At 38.2% G+C, this 24,608-nt stretch overlaps 1 protein-coding gene across 3 annotated transcripts in view; it reads left to right on the forward strand.

Annotated features, from left to right (window-relative positions):
- The window catches only part of MIPOL1 (mirror-image polydactyly 1), a 188,313-nt gene that overhangs the window by 144,067 nt on the left and 19,638 nt on the right, over positions 1-24,608 (forward strand). For all 3 annotated transcript variants that reach the window (XM_014249747.2, XM_088057511.1, XM_088057512.1), the window contains exon 12: positions 19,329-19,559. In XM_014249747.2, coding sequence (XP_014105222.1) covers positions 19,329-19,559 — 231 coding nt within the window. The remainder of the gene's footprint in view (positions 1-19,328; positions 19,560-24,608) is intronic.

A 24,608-nucleotide genomic window follows, 5' to 3' on the forward strand; every position in this document is an offset into this window, starting at 1 on the left:
TGGCTGTATTTCTCAGTGGCTTGGTGCAGGTGAGCAGTAGAGGCAGAGCCCTCCCCTGTTCTCCTTGTGTATTTCACACTTTATTGAATTTATTATCCTCCTGTCTCTGCCCCGTTTCCAGACTTCTTGTTCTCCAGCTTGGAATTGATTATTGTCTCACTTTCTGCATTTGTTCAACTTTCTAACAATATAGTCAGAGAGACTGACTTTAGAAATAAATCTGTGGATAGGAAAATTTCTTGGGGGCATGGCAGACCAGACTCACATCTATTCTCCAATTAGTATTTGACCATTTACAAAGAGAAGGGATTGTGGAGAGAAACTCCAGTATAAGCTTGGTGTTTACAGTGGCAGTTTGGCAGGCAATGAGAAGGCGAAGCAGTATCTGAACCTGTTGGGGGCTGAGGGGTGTCCTTTTTTTGCCCTCCAATGAAATATTTTAGCCATCAGCATGCTCTTTAAGCTGTCTCTGTTTCTCATTCATTTAGAAACACGGAAAAAAAAAACCTTTGCAAATGTTTTGCTTCTTGCCGTGACATGACTTTAAAAGTTTTCCTATCTCACTGGGAAAAAAAAATTTAGCATGGCAAAACAATTTCCAGCTCGGCTTTAGTGATTTATGAAAACTTTGAGAGAGAGGAAGCACTGAACTGTCAAAGATCCAAGGCACCTGATGGAATAACAAGCCACCTCACGCCATCCCTGCAACCAGAATGTAGTACACTCAAATTGCCTTGTGCTGCTGTCGGATTGGTCTGACCTACACTTTATGAAATCTTTGTGCCTAACGTTTCCAGGGGCTGGCTCTTGGCCTTCAGAGGTGCCTTGCCAATAGAAACACTAAGCAGCAGGTCTGAGGAAGCAGCATGAATATGGACCGAAGAGCCAAACACACTCCGTGATGCCGTTTTAATTTGCACCGTGCACTATGCTAATTCCACTACTGCTTCTGTTACTGGGTGTTAGAGTAGCAAAGTTTCTTAAGTTTTTCAAATTAGTTGAGGACCAACCAGTCACTTTTTGTGCCAAGTACATTAAGGCTAGAAGTACTCCACAGGTCCTTATACTGTATTGCCCCAGACTTGAGCTGACTTCTCTACTTATTTGCTGTCATGGGGTAATGTGAACTAAAACAACATTTACTTTGTCGTTTTTGCTGGAATGGGCCTTTTCACATGAGTTTCTGTTCTTCTCTAAGAGCAACGATTTGCTTGACAGAAAGGAATTCCTTGCCATTGGAGGCTGATATGGTCTCACAACTCTGTATACAGGGCCCTGCTGGCATTCTGTTCACAGCTGTCCTTTGCCTGGCTGATTCCTTCACCTTCTTTTCTACCTCTGCTCTATGTTATTTTCTGTTATGACTTCCTTGGTTTCTCAGTGAGCTGAAAAGTCTAGGAGGTGTAATTTTGTTCTGTGCTGTTTGAAATAAGTACATAGAGATGTCGAGGAACCATTTTTCAAAGTTGTTAAAGTGTAATAAAATTGAATTCTTGGAAGGTTTAAAGTCTCTGGAAGAACTACCTACAATCAACCCACTGACTGCTACTTGTTGTTTGTAGATAACAGTACAAAGTATGAAACTCCTGTAGAAGTACTTGTAAAAATTAGGATGATGAGATCACCAAAGCGATCACAAAATCAAAATTGGAGAATCTATAAAGAGCATATGCAGGATTATGGAATCTGTTACCTGATAGAAAGGGTGTGTGGCCAAAGGCTATGGATTCTGATTCTGCCATTGAAATGTTGAAATGCTGGATGAATATAGATGAATCACATCGCTAAACTCTGCTTCAGCTGCTTTATTTGTATAAACTGAATAAGAAGTTTTACCCTTTTGCATAACACCTTTAGAGACTATGAATATGCAGGTACTCTTGCTTTAAAATGAAAGAAGGAAAACAGATACAGAATAAGAAGCAGCCCTCTCTAGAGCAAGTTAAAGAAACACAGGAAAACCGTGTGTGTAATAAGAGGCATTTGGAAGACAGATTTTCCCATGAGAAGTTAGGCAGAAAATCTAAAAGTGTAAAAGAAGAATTTGGCTTGCCCTATAAATACTGTATGAAAGGGAATTCTTTTGTTATTAATATGATATTTAGAAATAAAGTAATAACATTGTCAGGAGGACTTAAAATGCCATTTCATTTTTGTTGGTTTTTTACAGGACATGTTTTTATGTTAAAATGTCAATTCAACAGTTTTGAAAAATCATGAATTTGATGTGTTTCAGTTCACTTCTCTTCAGCTGAAGAACTGAAACAAAATGTCATTTCAGTTTGAAATACTAAGGTGAAAAAAAAACTTTCACTTAGAAATGTGCCACAGGAAGACAACATAATTTTTTTGTGTTGGAATTTACATTTCCCAATAAAAAAAGTCTTTGGTGAGAAAACTTTCCACGTGACCAGTTTTCAGTCAGTGCTAGACATAACATTGCTTTTCTTACTCTGCACTTAACACTGCACACAGTGGAAAAATGTTAGGGAGTATCTAAGAATGCAGGTGGCAGAAGAAGTCCTCTGCCTGTCACAGAACACAAAACAGAAAGCTGCCCACCTGTTTTGTTTACAAAGAGAGAAGTCAAGGGTAAGGTATTTACTTTATTCAATTCCTGTCTAAACTTAGAGCTTTTGTTAAATTGATACATGCATGTCATGCTGATGCATTTTACTGGAAAAAGTTCCATTTTAACTTCCCATTCACAAACTGCTTTTCTAGCTAATGTGATAGAGGTCTTGTGTTTTGGAAGGTTTTTAACCTATGTCCAGCATTCCGTAATGATGTGTTACTCATCTGGTATGGGTAGTTCTTCCAGCATAGGTGTGAAAGCTGTCATTTTTAGGAGAGTAGAAACCAAGTTGGAAATTTCAGCCACAGTTTTCCAGTGAATAAGCGGGCCTGCTGGGATTTGCTCAGTTCTGAGTCTCACAGATATTTGAATAAAGTGTAATATACTAGTAATATTTGCTTTTGTAAGCAGCAGTTTGCATGGTCATGACAGGAAGGAGAACTAGCGTAATTCTTTTTTCCTTCCACTTGTCTTTTTTCCTGATGTCACCAAGAAAGGCATGTAAGCAGTGGCATGGAGATGCTGTTTCACTAGCAGAGGAACTTTTATGGCTCTGAGTTTGGAAGGAAAAGACACAGAAGGAGAGGGAGGGAGTTACACTGAGTGAATCATCAGTGTTGTATTTTCTTTAACAGCAGAGAGCTTAGAGAAGCTCTTCTATTACCTGAGCCATTCCATGTTACAGTTTTGTCTTTTTCTCTTAATCTGTGCTGTATCAGCATTACAGAATGGCCGTCTGAAAATGTTTTCATGAATGACAAAGAAGTGCAGGATTTATTTCTTATTTATTTACTTCACCTTCTTCACACTGCTAGCTAGCCACACTTGGTATGACAGCTAGTGAATTGAAAAGTATTTTATTATACTGTGCAATGCTAAAAGTTTCAAGAATGAGATCTCAGAATGAAGAGAAACCTGCAAGCACTGTAATCTCAGGGTTGAACTCATTGAGGTTGCTGACATTTGGAGCAAATAAAGTCATGCTCTGTCACACAGGTTCCACCACTGTGTCTCTCCTGTCATCAAGAGAGATATTTTTATGCAGTTTTTACCATTCTCTTAGGACTTCTGCTTTGATTTTTGAGAGCAGTTTCTTGACTCTGGTAATTAAAATAGATTTTTTTCATGCCTGACATTGTCATTGCTTCCAAGCTTTCATAGTTAATAGCATGTTTCTGTACCATTCACGAGACACCACAACAAAAAATACTGATCACTACAAAATAAACTTTGAGATGGCTAAACTGTTTCAAAAGGAGGAAATAATAATTGAATTGTGTAAAATTTGTTCATAAATGTTAAAATGTTAAGAGCTCTAACTGTACAGGATCGCTCTTTTTTCAGTGTAAATTTGTATTTAGTGCTGGTCAAAGTAGGCTTGTATGTGTAAGCAGTATCTGCCCAACAGTCAATAGTCTAAACTGAAAATACAGTAGAATATTTGGAATTTCTCTGCTTGTCTTTTGTGTCTTGTTTGTTTTGTTTTGTTTTTAACTAAACAGGAAAGTATAAAAAAAACAAAATCCTGAATTTTTTTTTGTTTTTTGTTTTTTGTTAGGTACTTTTTTTTACTATTTCTGATGTTTGCAGCAGGAAAAGAAATCCTTTTGTTTCATTTAACTATTCTTTTAAAATAGCATAGTAAGTAACAAGTGTTGGGTAGAAACAAAGCAAAGTCACAGTTGGATGTTGCTGTTATAAGATAGGCGATGACAATGGTATCTTTTTAGTGTATCTCTTATCTGTGGTGTCATTAAATCTAATGATGTGCTAAATAATAAAAGCAGTCTTATCACATTGCAAGGCTTTGAATTGTCTCAAAGTTGCCATGCCTGCGGGTTCCCTTTGGCTTTTGGACAGGGTTTGGAGTCGGAAGGAGCTGCAGTTCAGAGTGCATTTATGTGATCAAAGCTCTTTAGACAGATGGCTGCTAGCACTCCAAAATGATTAAAATATGTTCCAAGCAACATCAGTCTGTGGGCTTGGGGACCCAACCTTTCATTAGTCAATAAAGGGTCTTGAGTTCTTGAAAATGAAATCTTTAAAGGCTAATAAGGCTGCTGGTTTGCTCTGAGCTGTTTCTTTGGATTTGCAGTTGTGGATTGGAAATGGGCCAGTATCTGTCCAATAAATATGAGGCTTTAAAAAAATCTGGTTGCAAGAGACCTCCCAGCAGATCTGCCTGTTAAACAGTGTGGCCAAAATTTTCAGTCTCCTATATGTAAATTTAGACACCTGAGTCTGCATGTAGGGAGCAGGAAGGGGCCCGCAAGTGCCCCTTTGAAAAACTAGTATTTTTCTGGAGCAATAGTTTAACTGTAGGTGCCAAAGCTGGATCATTTTGACCTGTACAATTTTATTTTTAAATCCTTATGTGTTGAATAAGGATCATTCTAGAATACTTTCAGGATACCATAATCAAGAGCATTAAGCAAGTTTTCAGAGCTTTTAGAAATCAGTAATATTACTTACAGCATTCCCAAGTGCTGTCAGTACTTGCCAAATCTAAATGTGTGATAGTATAGTTGGGTGCTACAGTGTGGCTGTGTTTATTCTCTTGTCTACACCTGGCTTGTAAAGATAGCAACTGAGGGCCTGTGCAAGTGTGAGGTGTCTGCAACCTCCTCTGCAGATTTGTGTGAGGGCAGCAGCATTAAATGCCTGTATAAGCTACGTGTTTGAGCCTTCTGTTTCTTTTTTTTCTTTGTTTGACAGAAAAGAACCTGTTCTTACAATTTGCAAATTTCTGAATTTGAAGTGTTCTTACCCAGTAGACTCTTTTACACAAGGCTCAAAACCCAAAGATATGTAAATTCTCTCCAAAAATGCCTCAAGATTTAGCCTACTGCTGTAGAATGTATCTAAAACACATCAGAGTTTTGACATGCACCAACAGAAGTAAAACAAGTTGTGGTGATCCCATTAGCTCAATGTGATCCCATTAGCCACATTGTTCAGCCTGTCTTCTTTCACCTTGGGAACAGCTCTTGCATTCCTTTTGTCAGGACTCGATGGGGCCAGCAGCTGAAGTTCTTCCCCACACACACCATATTTACTCCAGGAATGTCATATCCATTTCTTTTTCTCAGAGTCTCCCTCTGAAAGCTTGCCTGCATCTGAACTGCCAGTGAATTTTATTCATCAAAAACCTAAGCAAGGTGTTACTGGTTTTTGATAGAAGTACATCAGACTCTGGGTTCTGATTGTTTTGATGAGCTGATTTTGGTTTTCATTTCTTGTAAAATATCTGGGGTTTGTGCCCCAAAGCTTTTTGTCCACCATCTAAAAAATCCTGTCACCTACTCTGCTCTTACAAATAATTTCTGAAGTGCATCACATTTTCCCTAGCTCTAAACATAAGTATTTTGTTTCTGTTCTTAAGATTCCTGAGAACTAATTTTTTTCCTCAGACAGAACTAAGAGCTCATTTGGTACAAAGTAGGCAAAACAAGACAAAAGTCTACACTAAAAGCCCAGGATGTAGTGCACATGCCTGTTTCTCTTAGTGTCTCCATTTCTGGAGTTCCTTATGAACAGATATATTTACCTTGGACTTGAGAGTTCTCACAGTGACTTAAGTGTGCTCTGAAGTGGTCCAGTTATTTTATCTCTGTTACTATTCTGCCTCCTAATCACCTACATGAGTCAGAACTTCAGAGTAAGGAAATGCACAAAGCTTTCATCAAAGTGATATGATTTTAGGGCTCAATAGATCATGAACAACTAGGACTGGTAAAAAAAGACCAAAAACATAAAGGACGGATTTGCAGTGTCTTGAGAGCAAACAGAATTTCTGTCCTTATGAATTATATTTCTCTTTGTATCTCCTAATATATCAGACTTTACATTAATCACTTTTCCCTCCACTCCAAGGCATCATATGAAACTTTACTAATCAAGCCAGCATCCTATATAGCCTGTTTTTTGGGTTGTTTTTTTGTTGGTTTTTTTTTTGTTTGGTTGGTTTTTTGTATCATTTTTCTGAGCTCTACAGAAGCTCCATTTCCAACAATGCCATGTTACAAGCAACTGCTACCAAGTGGTTCACCCATATTTGCAGGTCTGAGATTTCCAGAGAACTGAGCAGGACTTCAAGAGCAATATGAGTCTGAAGAAGTGGATAATTTTATACATGCTGCTAAAGTGCTTGGGGGATTCCTGCTTTGAATGTTCTGATTTGTCATTGTTTTCATCTGGAGTTGCAAGTCTCTGTAAGTTGCAAAGACCAAGTACTAGAGGTCTCCATTTGAGGAGTGGAAATGAAGGGCCTCCTTTGGAATGTTTTTTCTTTGCCTCTCTATTCCCCTAGCTGTAAGATGTAAATAGTGCTACTCATGCTTTATTTTTTTTGCTTTTTTTTTTTTTTTGGAAAGTGCATTGATTTAAGTTTTCTTTATTAGATTCTGCTAAATATTAAGTGAGATAAACCTATATTTATCGCAGTAGCTATTATATTGCAGCAGTCCTGAAATGCAAGTACAGAACTGCCTTTTCCAGATGAGTCATACACTGTGAGTGCCCCATTAATACATTTAATGTTTAATGACCAACTATTTCTCCTGCTTCCTCCAAATTACTGTAAAGTTACTATTCCAAGGAGAGAAAGTAGCTTTTTATTCTGGAGAAGACTGTGGCATTCATCGCTTTCAGTGAGAATGTAATCTTAAACAGTTCGTGGGATTTCCTCTGCTAAAAGGCAGCATGGATTTGGAAATCTTTGAAATAGGAATAAGGCTGCAAGAAAGAAAAAAAATAGGTATCTGCTGTTGCATTAGCTCAGTTTGGAGCATGTATGTCTGTGTGTGATCAAAATAATGTATATATATATATATAACTTTGTTGTAGAAATGTTGCAAAGTTCCTTTTTTCACTGTTTGTAACAGTGCAGCTCTTTATGACCGGGGGGGAAGAAAACCTGGTTTTCTGAAGGAGGTATTGAGCCTGCCAAAGTTGATGGAGGTGAATTTGGACAGCCAATTAGTGTGGGACAGCTAGATAGGAACAGAGAAGAATGTAAAATGAGTAGATTGCTGCAGATTTATGCTTGCCAGAACAAAACAGGCAAATTTTAAAGACCCCAAGTTTGCAGACTTAAATAAAGGCATGCCTTAAAAAAATCCAGTATGTTGGTATAATGATACTTCTTTTGAACATTATGCTAGAGAAACGGCACAAGAATGTCAAACATTTAAAAATTATTTTTACTCAGCTAGTTCTTCCATAATGGACATTAATACTGTTGACATTACTCATGGATTGAATGCAAGCAATTTAGACAATAGATAGTATCAGGTGCTAATAGATCAAATGTAATTATTCTTTGTGAAATAATTTTACACAGTTTAGCAAAATTGTTTCAATTATTCACTGTAAAGGAAAAGGCTGAGTAAAAGTGAAAATACTAAGCTTTCTCCTCTAGGGGCATTATATGCATTTCTAAGTCACAGTTTTTTTCTTCATAGCAACCTTTCCTCTATAGCAGCTTCCAGTGCAAGTTATTACAATTCTTTTTGCATAAGATAGGTCATGTGAAGTTCAGCTGTAGGTGGGGCCACTCTGGTTGATTGGGGGACAGTCTTAATAGATCCATTTCATTAATTAAGTCATGCATTTTTTTATTAACAAAACCTGTATGTCAGGTTTAGCCAGCTGGGAGCCATTCTTATGGTTGTTATCTTTGTCAGAAGGAATATTGTGAAAATAAGGAATTACTGTACACGCTTTAACTCCTGATTAAACAGAGGAATGACATCCGCTCACCTGCTGTCCATGAAAAAATAACTTAGGGGCATATCATGGTGTTGATTCATTGATTCTGATCTTACATATCTCATTAAGGTAAAAACTATGTACATTGTATTGAAAATATACCATGAAGGACTTATGTCATACCCAATCTGTGGTCATTGAAACAACCAAGGTTGTGGCCAAAATTTCAAACATCTAGATTATTTATTGTTTCTTTTTATTTCTGAAGGAACCTTTTCTTCTTGCCCCTGTTTTTGGCTGCAAAAAGTAATATTTTCTTGCATTTTTTCTCTTCTGGTCTTCCATTCCCAGAGATCAGGAGGAAGCAGCAAGGTTTCGAGGAAGTATTTAGTTGTACTAGGCAGCCAGAAGAGCACCTACTTATGGCCACAGCCATTAGCTTCTTGGCACAAATAAAATCAAAGCAGTCTTCACTAGGCTTTCTTCTGGTTCTCAGTGGGAAATGCACTAATGGCTTCCACTATCATTAAAGAAGATTGAACTGGGAGGAACTTTCACCAAAGGGGAAGAACTTCTGTGAATTCGTCCCTCACCAAAAAGACTGCAAAAAAGGATGGATAACAAGGTTCATGTTACCTGATGTATCTTTCTTTTGCTTCTGAGCTAGGCAAGATCTTAATGTTATCCAGGCTCATATAAGATTATGTTCTGTTTCAATCATATTCTGTAAAAGGGATGTCCATCCCAAGGGTTTTGGTGGAGATAGAGAAATACTTATTCTTCAATTTGCTCTTCTTCCCTACTAGCTTTACCAAAGAAATCATTTTACTATACTCTTACAGTTGTGACAGTAGAATGAGGAATGTCGTGATGTAGGAATTTAGTTTTTCCTCTTGAGCAATGTTACTGCTCATATCAGAGGAGGGTATAATAACTGTTGGATGTGTATAAGCATAGTAGGCTGTATTCATACCAATAATTATCTTGTCCTGTTCAGAAAATAAATAAGGAATTGAAGAGTGTTGAATTCCGTGTTGGCTAGATTTCACAAGAGCTTTCATATTCATTCAGTTTCCTTGTCAGGTCCTGAGAAAATAATTAATTCTTTGGTTCAGTGCAACCAATATATTTCCTGCTATAGTGTTTCATTTTACCTGCTGGTCATGGAGAAATGAAAGAAAAAACTGCAGTTTTTCTTGTGAAATCCTGTGTCATAAAGTGAAAAATGTTTTTTTTCTCTTCAACCTAAAGCTAAATTAAAGCGCACAACTATATTAATTTTTTACACATTTTATTTCAATAGCTCAATAGTCACAACTGATGAGGGTAAAGGAAGAGAGAGGTGAGGGAAGCAGATTTAAAATTTTCAGGATACAGAAATAAATTCAGCACTGTTTATAGCTTTTATCCAACCCCTACGCTTGAGAGCTTCTCTTCACTGATTTTTCTCCAGCCACCAGTCTACTCGCTTTTCAAGATGTATGAAAGTTGTGTGTTTTGGCTTCCAGTCATGTGCCATATCCAGCTGATGGCCCCTTTCACTGGGAGGAAAGAAGGAACATCTCAGAACACAAGGATGTTTGTGCTCGGGGCAGATCAGCAAAGCACAGGAGGCTGCTGTCACTGCCTATGCCCCGTGGTGACAGTGGTGGCTGAACCTGCAATGGGGAGGCAAAAACTGGTGAAAAACTGTTTTTTCCATTAAGGTCCCAAACCTGGATCTGTCTGCTGAGGCTAGCCAGGTTGATAAGCATTGTTAATGCGTGCATACTGCTAATTAGCTCTTCAGTGTCTTTCCATGAGCAATAATGAGTGCTGAGACCTGAACCAAATCTGGGCCTCTGGTTTCCAAGATGCAGCACATGAAGGTAATAAGAAGAAATCCAGGACCCCGAAAGCTTGGATTTTAAAGAAAATGAACTAGGGAAAGACACTTTACTCCCAGTTTCAGCATGGCAGGCTGAGTTTTGCATGTTGTGACTTGCTCGGTACCACAGAGAAGACATGAAATAGAAGAGGGAATTCAAGACAGAGCTCTTAACCCAATCCACTAAATCATTCCCTTAGCATGTGTCCTTGTTTCACGTTAGGGGAGAATGGCCCAGACAAGTCTGCCCAGTTGCTTCAGAAAGCTTTGATACAATAGGGAAGCAGACTTCCCCTATATTAAATTTCCCAGGCACTCCCTTTATCATTTAAGCCATCGTTTTAACTGCCTTGTTTCATAGCGCTTAACTGTCCAAGGAGCTGTATGATTTATATGAGCAAGGGTTTGGCAGCAGCAGCTAGGTAAGACATGACTTCCTGAGTAGCGATATGTTGCCATTGTGCCATTTACATGGTGTTCAGGGGGTGAGTTGCTGAGTGTGTATCTGCACAGAAATCCCCAAACCGGCTGCATTTTTGTATGGCAGAAGCCACAATGGCATTAAAGTCGACATTTCGTGTGTCTTTCCCCATGTGGAGGACAGATTTCAGACTGCAGCACAGGCAGTCCTCCTAGTGAGTCACCAGCCGTTGCAGAGTGGTACATGTTGCTGTGTACAGTACCAAGAAAGTGGGGAAAATGTGCTGGGCACACTCACCAAGAGTTCATCAGTACCTCACTTACTGGTACTCTGGTGACCAAAACTGGGCATGGGCTGAAGCACCATGTTCGCTTTTCGTCAGAGTTGCATAATATTTTTCAGTAACACCTTTGAGTAAGATCAGACAAAACTGTTCAAATAGTCTGTTTTATTTTCTTGGGACAGGGAAAGAAGCATCCTGAAATTTTAAAAGTTACATTTTCTCTTTTTTTTTAAATCATTCAAAGATTTTTTTAACCCATTGAATCATTCAGCAAGAAGGTAGGGGCAAGGAGCAGAGCCCCATGTGATTCCCCTTCTCAGCTTAGTCACACTGAGGGCTAGCTTTAGGGCTACTTTTTCTAGCTTTAGGGCTATTCATCTCATCCATGAGATCATCCCTCTCTGAAATACCATATGTATTCAGTTATTCCATCTTTGAAACACGTTTCCATTCTTTGTATTTCTTCTAATTGCCTTCTCTTGGAGAGGCTCTTCCTCAGCTGGATGTTCCTGGCCATGCTGGAAAGCAGGTCTGGCTTCCAGCTTGGGGTCCAAGACAGCTTTGTCTTGCTTTTCTGATTCAGTGGAGGAGTTAAGCCAAGCAATCACAATAGCAAATCAGGACAGCCATAAAATTCACGATCATGTCTGATTCATAAAGATAACATTGTATTAAGTACAAGATATTTTCTGAGATTTTTAGTAATCAGCTTTCTTCAGCTCATCATTACTAAATAGTGCCATGTGCTTCACTGCTTGATTAATTTATATGCCTTTATGATTTTAATTAATACTGTTTTCACCAGAGGCAATACTAGTGATTAAAAAACTTCAGGCTGTTCACTTTATCTATGCCAGTGTTTAGGAATTATTCCTGTGATCTTTATTTTTGAAGACTATTGAATGGCATCAAGAGCACAAAGGAGGCCATGTAAACACTGGGGAAAAAGTAATGCTTATACTTCTGGGAAAACATTTATGGTGATTCACATTTTGGAAACTGAAACACTATCAATTTTTTATTGCCAGATTGTCTTCCAAGAAAAAGCTTGGATCCATTGCTGAATCATTTTCTTCAAAATACATAGGCTCATATTGAAGCTGGATCATGCAGAAGAGGCTGGAAGACTGTGCTGTGGGAGAGAGTCAGAGGATTCCTCCATCCTCTGGCATTAGCACAGAGGCACAAAATAAGCCCATCTAAGTATCTAAGGTGGTGTTTGGATCCTACCTGGCTGTAGCAGAGGGATACCTGCATGATGGTAAAGGATCAGGACAAAAGTTTCTTTGTTAAGGATCTAGACAAGCAGCTTTGTACAAGAAAAATAGAAAATGGAAACATGCTTAATAAAACTCATCACATGAATATACCACTTGAAGCTGGGAATATTCAATGTATGGATACAAAAAGTCTCTGGACCCTGGTATAACTATTTTAGAGTTGGTTTTTTTTTCCCCTGGTGAAAAGAAGCTAAAATTCCTACATTGTCTTGATGTGAATGAGAGCTAAGAATTTTTCAGAAACTGAAGCCTTGTAAGAAAATCTCAAATGTGCACTTGTATAACAGGTTTTGAGCGAGTTTGGCACAGTATTTACTACTACAGTATACAGGGCTAGGTTCCTTGATGTATATTTCTAGTTTCCTTTTATCAAGGAAATAAACTTTGGTTTTTCTTTATTTTGTGACATGTGGATTGAAACTACATTTTCTCTGTCCAAAGCCTTGATTTAAAAGCATTAGATCATTAAATTCAGTGCTTTTGCATAAGACTAAAATTGTAACTGAACAAATTATTTATGCAGAGAGAAGCAAGATAAAGTTTCTTTCAAGAGTTCTTTAACATATCAGATTGATAAGAGTCAAAACACCTTTACTGCCATTAAATATTTACCAAGACTTGGCTTTTGGAAGAGGGGCAGTTCAGTGCAGTGTGTTTGGCTCCATGCAATGCTATTGATTAGCTATCAGAAGGACATAGTTAATGGGTAACTGGAGGTATTACAGAGCTCTCCACATTCTTGTCAAGTCTTTTCTCTGAAGATGACCTAAAATAAAGTCAGTTACAACTGGCGTTCACCTGAGACAGATTGCACAAGTTCGCCTACGGTATGAACAAAAGGTTCACAAGGATCAGTTGACCAGGTCTTAGGCAATCCTTTCTAGTAGTTGTCATCACTGCTGGACTTTAGAACTGCACGTGTTTACATTTAATTAGAAAGAACACACAGTTTACATCGCACAGTAGCTATCGGCATCAAATCAGAATTGATTTCCGCTCGCTTTCTCAAATGGCTATTTCTTTCCGACTAATTAAAAAAAGGCACATAACAAAATGACTCATATAAATTTTAAAGCAAAGTAAACACTATTCCCTGGAGACAAAAATAAAAGTCAACAGCACATAGTCATTACATTGAGCTTGTTTTCAGGTGATGCTGATGCCTGCATTGTGATATGTATCAGTACCATCAGATTTCTTTTATACAGATGTATATATGGCATGCCCCTTTGCACTGAGTGGACCCTTCACTGACTGTTCCAGTTTTCAGGGTCAGGATTCTTATTTATTTCATCTGGATTGTTGCAAGTTATCTAATACGAGTTGATTCACTAATATTCCTACCTTTTGCCAAAGGATTTTATTCATTTGAAATAAAATTGTCTGTGTGTGGGTCACTCATATAAAATGGAAGTTAGATGCCATTATCTTTACCAGTGAGAATCTGCAAAGGAGACTAAAGACCCAAACCATATTATCCGTAACTTCATGCATAATTTCTAAGAAATCTCTATTAGATTTTATTAGTTCTGCAGGCAAATCTAAATTCAAGCTATCGTGATAGGCAACATCAAGTAAGGCTTCTGCAGAGATGTCTGGCTCTTGAGGACACCCAGTCTTTGTCATCAGGGAAGATTTCTGTGGTTGGCATTTTAGAGAGTAAATGTTCATGCCGGCAGTAATGTCAAGCCTGTGGGAGCTGAGGGGTTGCTGAAGGTCTAGACTGGGTTGGTGAGTGTGTGGGGACTGTAGGAGCTGATCCTGAAATGCCTGGTCAGAAGTCCTGATGTTCCTTTATGCCATAATACCCTGGTTTCCTTGTGAGTGACGGTGTTCAGGATGAAGCTCTTGGCAAGGATCATCACAAAAAGACAGAAAGTAATACACAGTGTTTTAAATTACAAAGTAGTGTGTTGTTTTCTACCAGTTTTTTTTTGTTATGCCAGTGGTTGTTATTTTAGCACACTACCAAGAGGTACTGCTTTCTAAATACAGTTTAGGTTTGAGGAAAACAGTGCATTATTCTTCAAACAGTTGTCAGAAATGTTGTTAAAAACATACTCCCAGTATAAAAAATAAATCACTATGACCTTTAGGACAAGATCCTCTGTGTCTCTTCCACCAAGCTTGTGTTTCTGCAAATCCCTGACATCGGCAGTTTCCCTGCTGGCCCCAGGCCAGGGCTGCTGGCTCCACACCACCCACGTACACACCCCTTCAGTGATCCATGTCAGCCCAGCGGCCTCCAGCAACCAGCAGAGAGACACAGGTGCTGCCAGTTCAGCCTGTGGATGGGGAAGGTGGCAATGCCTCTTGTCTGTGAGCTCTGACCCTCCTCTTGCCCACAGCCGAGCCAGGGCTGCTCTGTCTCTGCTAAATGCTCACACTTCCCAGGGAGAGCAGACAGGAGACTGTGAGACACAGTCAAGCACCGAGTCGCTGGCACCATCTTAAATGTCCATTATGTTCACATACTGAGGTCACACTTGGTGCCAACTCTGTCTTCGATTAATAGATAAGGTTCCTTCTCTGTTTGCAGTGTTACCTAAATAATCTATTACTGTAGGGAATAACTACAGTATTACAAATACTAAGTTAAAATTATTTTGTTAACTAAAGCCATTGGCAAATATTTAAGAATGGCCAAAGCATATGAATTGACAATAAAGAACAGATACAAGATAGCAAAATTCTTACTTGTAGCATCTAGTGGGAAAAAGTAAACACCTTACTTTTTTATTGTTATTATTTATTTTTTTTTAATTTTGGGTTAATTTTACTTACTTAGAAGCAGGCCGTCATGGTGCACCCAGTGAATGCTTAGGTTAGAATATGCTAATACAGCCAGTTCCCTGTCAGAACATGACAGGAACATTTCATGGAAAGCTTGGTTCTAGGAATAACATATAACTTGGGAAAACTACAAAGAATATCTGCAATAGTTTCCTGTATTGCAAACACAATCCTCTGATTCATGGAGGAAATTTGAGAGCCTGTGAATCTGTGATTTGCAATTAGTACAGATACATTGTAGAACCCTGAAGATGTGTAATTAAGGTTAACATGTAGCAAGTAATATCCAGGATTAAAGCATGAAATCTACAGTAGTGTCTGCTGTGAACTTAGGTGCACTATATCTCTGTGTGAGAAAAAAGCTAATGCTAAGCTGTAATCTTCCAGTCTCTAATCAATTAGAGATAGCAGAGACCCCAGCCCCAGGTGCATCATGTGTCCTGGGAATTTTCTTAGCTACAAGCTAGCTTCTTAGCTGTGGGTCTATGGAATAGCACTGTAACTGCAAACACCTCAAAAACACTTCCTTCTACTCATCAGTCTCATGTATATTCTGCTCTTCTTCAACCAAACACTGTTAATCCAGAAACTGTTTTTGTGGAGGTCCTAGACCATTTGATGGTGTGGTGAATGTGAGGAATGATAGGTGGTGCTGAATGTCGTGTGCATATCGCTCACATGAGGCAGTGCTATCCAAGCAATTTGCCCAGGGGCTGCATAAAGTGACCAGAAAACTTTTGATTACTGTGCAACTCCCTAAATGAAGAGTTTGTAATGGAGGCATGGTTTCCAGTTATGTCTTATTTGAGAGCATAACTTGGTAGTCCTTCAGCTTCAAGAAAGGCTCAGATGATTAAACTCCATGTCCTTACTCCCTCTCCCAGGTTAATCACAGGGAAATGGTGTGAGTACTTCAGTGGTCCTAGACAGTAAAAATGAAGCTGAAAAGAATATGTTTGCTGTTTGGCATCACCAGAAGACCATCTGGGTTTAGTTTTGTCCTAAGTTCTGGTTGTGTTGCATCTAACTTAGCTCTTTCAGCAGTGATGTCTCTTGACATTAGTGAAGCTCAGAGCACTTTGCAGTGGGAGCATTATGATTCCTCTTATTTAAAGATAAGAAGGCTGAGGCCCAAGAAGGAAAAATGTGTTTGCTAGTGGCCTTTAACTGATATTTGTTGAAATATTGTTGATTCGAGTTTCACTGTAGCTAATGAACCTATGTTTGAATCATGTAGTATCTAGGCTCTTAGGACCCTGGTACAGGTTGCAGATCTGTCTAGATCGTTTCAGGAGAGAAGGGTGAAGCTCAAGGTGCTGCTCACTGTTGTTCCATACTCACATGTAATTGAGTCTGGACAGTATGGACACACATGATCAGCACTAATCTGTCAACAGAATGCCCTGTGAAATCCTGATGTTGTATGCCCAACCACCACAGAGAAGAAAATCAGTGGTGGCCTCTGTTCAACAAGTGGTTGAGATTGTCTGAGCTCATCCTGGACTAAGAGCGCTTGGGTCCATCACAGAAGAGAGTGACACTGTGATGGACTGTGACAGTGCAAAGAGCATACTCTGCGTTATGTGCAACGAGCATTCCTGTTGTAACATGGTCCATGGCCTGTGTGCCAGGGACTGCCTTCAGCTGCTGCCTTCGGATAAATTAGTGAGAGATGGTTTGCTGTACTGAAAAGAAAACACAGACCTCTTACCTTGTGTAAATGCAGGCAAAGGAAGACTAGTAAAATATTTGTCTATGGTAGGGCAATGTCATCTAGTCACCAGTCTACCAGCTGTCAGCCTCCTGACTCACGTGTAATACAAACTTGACCATTTTATATCCTCCACTTCACAGCAAAATTTCAAAGTCCTTCTAGGTCTAATGAGCTTTTTTTGATATCATCTTATTGCAGTGTTTCCTAAGATCACCTGTGAGGTAGGATTTTCAAGGTGGTGATGCTGCCTGGCCCTTGAGTGCACTCAGTGGCATGAGGGGACGCTCTTCAAACCATCCTGAGTGCAGGCTGAGGTCTGAGAGGTCTCCAGGACCTGTGAGAAACATTTGTGGTAAAAACCAAGGTCAGACCTACATGACTTTGGGAACATTGGATATGTTAATCGCTGGGGTGGAGGCAGAGGGAGGGGACAGGTAGGGAATGTTTGGGTTTTTGCTGTGTTATTTTTTTTTGTTCCTTTAGGTGGAAGGTTTTGCTGTGTTGTTCAGAAATCGCTTCAGGTGGAAAATAATTTCCCACCTTGCAGCAAAAGTATGCCTGGCAAGGTGAGAAGTGTTTTAGGAGCAGCACTTCATAGAGTTGGTTTTCAGCCAAAGTCAAGTCCCTCTGGGAGCAGTTACAACTGGTGATATTTCTTTGCAGGCTTGAAGCTGCAGGGACTGAGGAAACCTCTTGCTCTCTACAGGAGCTGCACAAGTGATATCATCCCATGTCACTTTTTCTTCTGCCTAGATACAGTTAAGGTGGTCTCTTGAATCTCTCAGACCCAAGCTGGAGCAGGAAAGAAGCTGTGCTGCCATAGTAAAGCAAAAGGCTTACTAAAAAGAACATGTGAATTACTGAAATCCAGAAACTGTTTGAATACTTCTGTGACCCATTCTTCAGGCCTAGAACTCCCATTTATTTTTTAATTATAGCATCAATAGTCATTGAAGAAATAATCTTCGGGTGAATGAAGGAATTTCAAATTAGTAAATTTCAGAATGGAAGAAATAAAAGTATTTTACCAAAACATATATTGATGAAGGTCTGGAAATTATATGCTTTTGAAAAAAAATATTAAAAGATCTATCAATCACAGTGCCTTTATCTGGAGGAATCACACTGGTTACCAAGTGTATACAGAATCTATTGATCACTCAGATGCAATCATTATGAGTTAAGACATGTAGAACTATATTGCAGTTGTAGTAGTATATATGTGTTTTCATGGCCAGTTTTGAAAAGGAACCTAGTTGTAGCCACAGAGAGCCTGTATTTTAGAATCTAAATAAATTACTTTATTTTTCATATATTCTGGGAAAAAAACTCTGAGCTGGTGTGAACAAGGTAGAATACTTAGTCTATCCTCTAGTTTTTGTTGGTTTTTTTTTTTTTTTTTAATCAGGGATCCATATATTCACTGAACAGTTTAGCTTCTCATCTGTTTTTTTTTCTTTTAATCTCATGCCAGGTGTTTAAGAAGCAGGCAGCAATGGTATTTCAGTAACCTGCTTTCAACATTATTTGCATACCTTTGTGTTTTTCCATGGTGATCAGTGCTCAACTGTAGTGGAACTTCAGTCAGTAAATTTTATGTGCAACTGCTAGAGTAATTTTTTCTTAATTAGTCCATTCTAGGAATTTTAATGTCCCTTTATAAATATTTATATTTTCAATATGTCTTCATTTAATTTAAAAGGTTTTTCACATTGTTTTCAGATAATCACACATAGTGTGCACAATGACATGTCAACACTCTGACCTTTTAGCTTGTCTATTTCTCCTAGTTCATCCACATTTTGTTTGTCCAAGTATATTATATTTTAGTTTGTTTATGGTTTTCCTTCATGGGCTGTTGGAACAGCTAGTGTTTTCCATGCCAACACCTTAGTAAACTGCAAAGAAAGAAAATATGCTATTACATACTAGCAGCTGTCATGTAGACAGTCTTGAATACTGTAATGAGTGTGTACTGCTACTAGAAATCCACACTGAAATAATGTTTGATTTGTCCAGAACGTTCTGGCACACAAATACAAAGCATTTAATACTGTATTCTGGTTTGTGCAATGCAAGAGTGTTGGGTTTGTGCTCTGTGATTTGGAATCTCTATGAACTTAGCTCAAAATCATGGATAAAACTGAATGGGGACCTTTAGAATTGATTAGCATGTGCAAATCATACTTCTAAGTAATCTTGGTGAGTTACTGATTTTAATTTTTGAATTGTAGTGGTTTTATTCCTTTCATTTTATTGAAAAGTCTTCTTTTGCAAATAAATCCCCTGTAGCTGGTGGGTCTGCTTTCTAAAAGAGAGTCCTGTGTAGAACAAGTTAATAACACATCAATAACTTACACTGATTAATTCACCTTCATGTAAATCAGAATAAAAACTTTTATCTGCAGCTCAGAGGTGATCAACAAGATGCTACAGCTGAAAAATACTTCCTCTTGAGTTTTTGCTGATTACTTTTTTTTACTTTTTTAAATTTGGATGGTTGTCACATACTTCTATAAGAGCCTTATGGAAAAGGCTTGTTCTTTTTGTGCTCTGTCACTTCTGAAATATAACTTGTTTTGCTACTAGTGGATGTAAGTCCATATATGACAATATTGAAAGTATTAATTCTTGCAGCTCAGCCTTAGCCTGAAACTTAATAACATGTACAATTTGGTTTTCCCAGCTTATACAAGTCTTTGTCTGAAGGAATAAGTCTGAAGAACCAACCTAGCTGTGCTTTCAGTACTTCTGAAGGCAGACTGCAAGGAAGGGAGGATGTTGTGACCCTAACCTATGGCCAGATTGAAGAGCTGGCGGCTCAGCTGCAGCAAACTCGATCAGAGCAAAAGGACACCGAGCTCAAGCTCCAGAAAGCCCTGGAAGCTTCACAGGAGGCCAATGAAAAAGTTCAAAAGTAAGTCACCTGCCTTCCAACAAAAATTGCAGTTGTAATCCACATTACAAGCATTTTTTTTCTGGTATTTCATCTATAACTGAAAGTGTGTCAGTACTCAGAAAAGGTCCTTTAAAACGATTCCTTCTTTGTCAGCTCATTTCCTACTCAGTGTGAGGCTGATCATTTTAACAGTTTTGTGCTATTAGGCAAGTCAGGGTACCTCTCATTACTGTTAGGGAAATTGCTTCCTACATGTGCAAGGCACAGAGAAAGTCTTTCCATCTCCTATGAATGGCTTTCACTGTCTTTTTACCCTATGGCAATCCTATGGCGACAGAATATTTGCCTTTAAAATTGGTGGTAGAATATTACAGTTCTCATTTTTGGCCTGTTACTCATCTGGCAGGTTTCATGCCACTGTAAATTCTTACGGGGTTGTTTAGGGGTGGCTTCAAAATCTCACTGAGAGTCCCAGGAAGTCTCTGAGTCAGTGAATGGAGATTGTATTCTCTTTCCCATCATGAGTTTCCCTGTTGAAAGGTTACTGAACTCCAAAACCTGAAGTTCATCTCTAGTGCTTATTCTCATGTTTGTTATTAGTAGTGCCCCTTGACAGTTTAGCACTTCTCATCTCTGCATTACATTCATCAGCTGCAAAATTCTCCTCTCTCACCCTTCCAAGGTGGTCAATGCTGAACTGATGCAAATTGTCCTGTCTGTCTATATATATCTTCAACTTTAATGTCTACACTGTATTTACAGGATAGTCAGAAATTGGCTTATAATATATTGCAAGGACCTAACAAAAGCTTTTCTTATTAAAAAAAACACACATGCTGAGTTTTTCTATTTAAAAATAGTTATATTCCTATATTTTTTATTTATTTGTGACTACATAAAATATAATTAAGGTATCTATATATGAAAATGCATATTTTTAGTCATCACTTTAAAGCCTCCAGTGGTTGTTTGATAATCACTCGAGTCTTTATTCTCAGCAGTTACATATATTTGAAACTTCAGGAGTTGTGTGCTTGATAAAAATAAACCTACGAAAAAAAATTAAAGCATGGTAAAGAGAATATTGATTGAATCTTTCTGTACACTGTTTTAAGTTGTTACATCTAGTTTTATTTATAAATGTTTAATAATATAGCTATTTAAGCAAAAGTTGGGTTTTCACTGTTTTGGTTTTTTTCCCCGAAGTGAAACAATCTTGTTCAATCCCATGTAGCCAGGGTGGCTAAAGTAGAAGTGCAGCCACAAATGGAATTAAAGTAGTGGTGATGCACTGCTATAGTGAAAAGAATTTACGTAATTTAACATGCTCAACTACTTGGGAAAATTTTGGTCAGGTTAGTTTTCATTATTGTTAAGATCAGACAACTGAGCCTATAGCAAAATTAAACAATTGGTTGAAGTCTTTTGATGACAATAGCATGCCCTTTTTACCACGAAACTGTGGAAATGCTCTGCGCGTCTTCCCAGCACCCGGAGTCATCCACCCCCATCTTATAATTCAACCTGCAAACAGATTAAGCAGCTGAGTTTGTGGAAAGTGTGTTTACTTTGAGCTAAGAACCCTTGTGTGACACTATAGAGATTCCTCTGACACCTCTGGGAGAACTACACAGACAGTTCGTACTCATCAGCAGGGAAACGGGGCTGAGAATTCCCAATTTCTTTGTAACCTCAACTGCTTCATACAAATCAGTGTTTGGCAATTAGGCAGGAACTCATTTGTTAGCTTAGCATTTTATTTAGAAGATGTAGGATGTTTTATGTTTCAAGAAAGAGCTGACAATTTATAAACCTGTCAACAGAAAGGCTTTTTGGTATTAATTACAGTAGTATTAATTATTAGCACTGCCTTAAGAGGATGTTTAATGTAGCTTAAAATGTGGCACTAAAATTCGTAGACTAAAGACCATTCTAAAATATCTGTTTTCTTGACTTTTTTAAATTCTCAACTAAAATTGAATTCTAACATATGAAGGAAGTAGTTTTGTCAGCTGTATAAAGTAGTTTCTCAATATTATTCGGTAAAATAGCAACAGTTACAAATCAGAATAGTGAAATTATTATAACCTTCATTAAGAAAGAACATCATTGTAATTAATAAAATAATATTGAGAAAAGATGTACTTTGTTTCTTCATACAATGTAGTTTACTGGTTTTACACTGTCTTTGCTAATCTGTTCTCTGGCAACACTAAAGAATTTTTTAATAGTCTTAAAAACTTCAGTGTTTGCATTCACCATAATATGTCGAGCTTAAAAGAGAGTTGTAATTCTCCACAGCATTTCCATCATGTCACCCATTTGTGTACCCACCAGTAGTTGTTGCTTTCTAAACCAAGTCAGAATAGTGGTCCTGTGCTTTCCATCAGGACAAAAAGCATCTAAAAAATTTCTTGATTCTATCCCACACAAAACAGCAGCTGTGAACCAGAAGGCAATGTTTTGGTATCTATTCGTAGTGAACTTGGATGTAGTAAGCATCTGCTTATACTGAAGTAGGGTGAGCATCTCACGTTGGCTCTCTGCAGTGTGAGATATAAATTGAGACTCTTTGTTCTTGCCTGTGAAGATGATTCACCATCCTAACAGGGTGCTGGTGTAAAACAGGAAACATTGATGCTCAGAGAGTGACCACACAGATTTAGCTGCATTTGCTTGAATCTGTTTTGATTTTAAGACACTATCAAGATACACTTAGACTTTTAAGAGAGTGCTATTCTTTATAAAGCAAGTAGACATTTTAACTGTGGTCTATGTAAATGCACATGTATGTGCACACATAGCAATACATATTTATTCAATAGACTATTATCACCTGCACAAGAATATTTTTAATTAGTGCTCTGGAAGGGCTATGGCTATAATTTTCTAGATTTAACTAATATTTCTATTTCATGGTTACAAATAATTAGGACAGGAGCACAGAATTCACCATGAGTGTTGGTATAGTACCCCTGCAAGTTTGTCCTGCCTGAGAAGCCAGGAGCCAGCTGGTGCAGTCCCAGCAGGGAAATGGGGCTGACCTGGAGAAGGTGGCAGGGAGAGCCTGTGAGCCTGTGAATTAATTAATGCCTCTGCCAACAGAGGAAGCGAGACATTTTAAAAATGTCCTTCCGGCTGGAACCTCTGGGATTGTGGAGTGGTTGCTGATGTCAGTGAGATCAGAGGAGGTTATAATGTAATACCAAATCAATATTAGCCAATTATCAGTAAAGGTTGAGGCCACTTTTGATGTGGTTTTTTCCAGGAAATGTTCTATTTTTCTGCAACAGCTTTGCAGCTGGAGTGAATTTTAATGCAATTTGTCTTTTGGGGAATTCTATTTTTTCCTCATAATTTAATGATTCTAGCTCAGTAAGGCGCAGCTCTGCATGTGAGCACAGCTACACTTGCATAGTCGTGTAGCTGTGTAAAGTGGTAGAGGAGGGTGACTGGATAGAATTTCTATGTAATCCTCTAAAAATAAACACAAATCCACAAAGTAACAGTGCAATGCTAAAATATACAGGTATGAAAATAAGCGTAAATGGTGAGAAGAATCTTGCTTGTGTACTTTGTCGTGGTAGTTTTGACTATGAATAAAGCTAATATAAAAGTGATGTAAACCAGAAGTCATTGTTTCATTTGTCCTTAATTGTATATTAGAGACATGTTCTTTTGATTTTTTTTTTCTTTGTTTTAAGGAGGAAGTCAGGAGAGTTACAGCTTTGGATAAAATATTTCAGTTGATTGAATACAAAAGAAAACTAAGTGCTCTTCTGAATTAAATTATTTTCTTAATAACATTTGCTTTACTCCTTAAGGTCTGATTTTTTTTGACCACCTAAATTTCATTGTGACTGGAAAACACCCTTTATTTGTCTAGTCCTGAATTTCCCTCCAGCCTTTTTGAAAATGCTTTCTCTGCTTTTGTACTTGTTCATTTATTTTCTTAGCTGATGCTGATATATAAGTTGACCTATGAAACAACAAAAACAGTCATTATCAGCAGTTGACACATGATGAAAAGAATACAAAAAATGTAAAGAAATAAGAAGCAAGCATTTATTAAGTAGTTAGTGTCCCCCTCTTCTGCAAGAAAAACTAATCTGCCTTCTGAGTGCGGGAGCTGTGTACGTTTCACATCAATGTCCGACACGTTCTTCAGTGCTGGCTGGAGGGTCTAATCTTTCCCAGAATGATCAGAGCAGTGCAGTTCAAGAACAAGGATGAATATTTGAATAATCACAGCACAATGTGAGGTGACCCTCCGACAGGGGACTGACCAGATACACATATGGATTTTGGGCAGAAGCTCTGATGCTCTTTTTTAACACAGCTGTGAGAAGAATGTGGCTAAGACCCAGTAGTGTTTCTGGAGTATAGCTGGCAAAGGAAACCATGAGGAGAAGAGAATTTAACACATGGGTGTAAGGGAGTTCGCTTCATTGATGCGATCTGAGGGGAATGTCTAATGACTGGAAGAATCAAACTTGGCAATGAAAACACAAAGCTCTTTTCATCAATTCAAATGCTGACTCTAAAGCTGCAGATGGTTACCTCCAGCCTTGCCTATTCAGTGTGCGGTTGTATAAAATGGCACTTTGGTGAATACTAATAGATCAAAACAAAGATTTAATAACATAAAGATGTGGTGTTCATTTTTAAATGAGGATACAGGTCAGTGTCTCAGAAAAGAGTGAAATAAGTATCTTTATGTATGGGTCTAAAGTCTCTGGAGATTTTTAACTGCAAACGTATCTTTAGTGTGCAGATTGTATTCAGTACAGGGCAGCTATGCAGGGAGCGGGCTAAAAGCAAGATTTCTGAATTATTATACTAATTGAACCTCTTTGCAACATGCAAATGTTGTTAACTAGTTATCTCCCTTTTAAAATCATACCTACATATATTTAGCTGAAGTATACATTGTAGCTTGTATGCATTGAGCTACTTGTTGTAGAAAAGAATGGAGCTAGTTAATTAGAAATTGCGGGCAGAAGCACTTCACAAAAGAAACAAGTTGTACATTCACTGGGACTTAAAGCTGTTTGTTTTGGAGGAACC

This window comes from Pseudopodoces humilis, chromosome 7 (assembly GCF_049639895.1).
Source record: "Pseudopodoces humilis isolate 2021_Gansu_Grassland_sample_001 chromosome 7, ASM4963989v1, whole genome shotgun sequence".
Lineage (NCBI taxonomy): Eukaryota > Metazoa > Chordata > Aves > Passeriformes > Paridae > Pseudopodoces > Pseudopodoces humilis.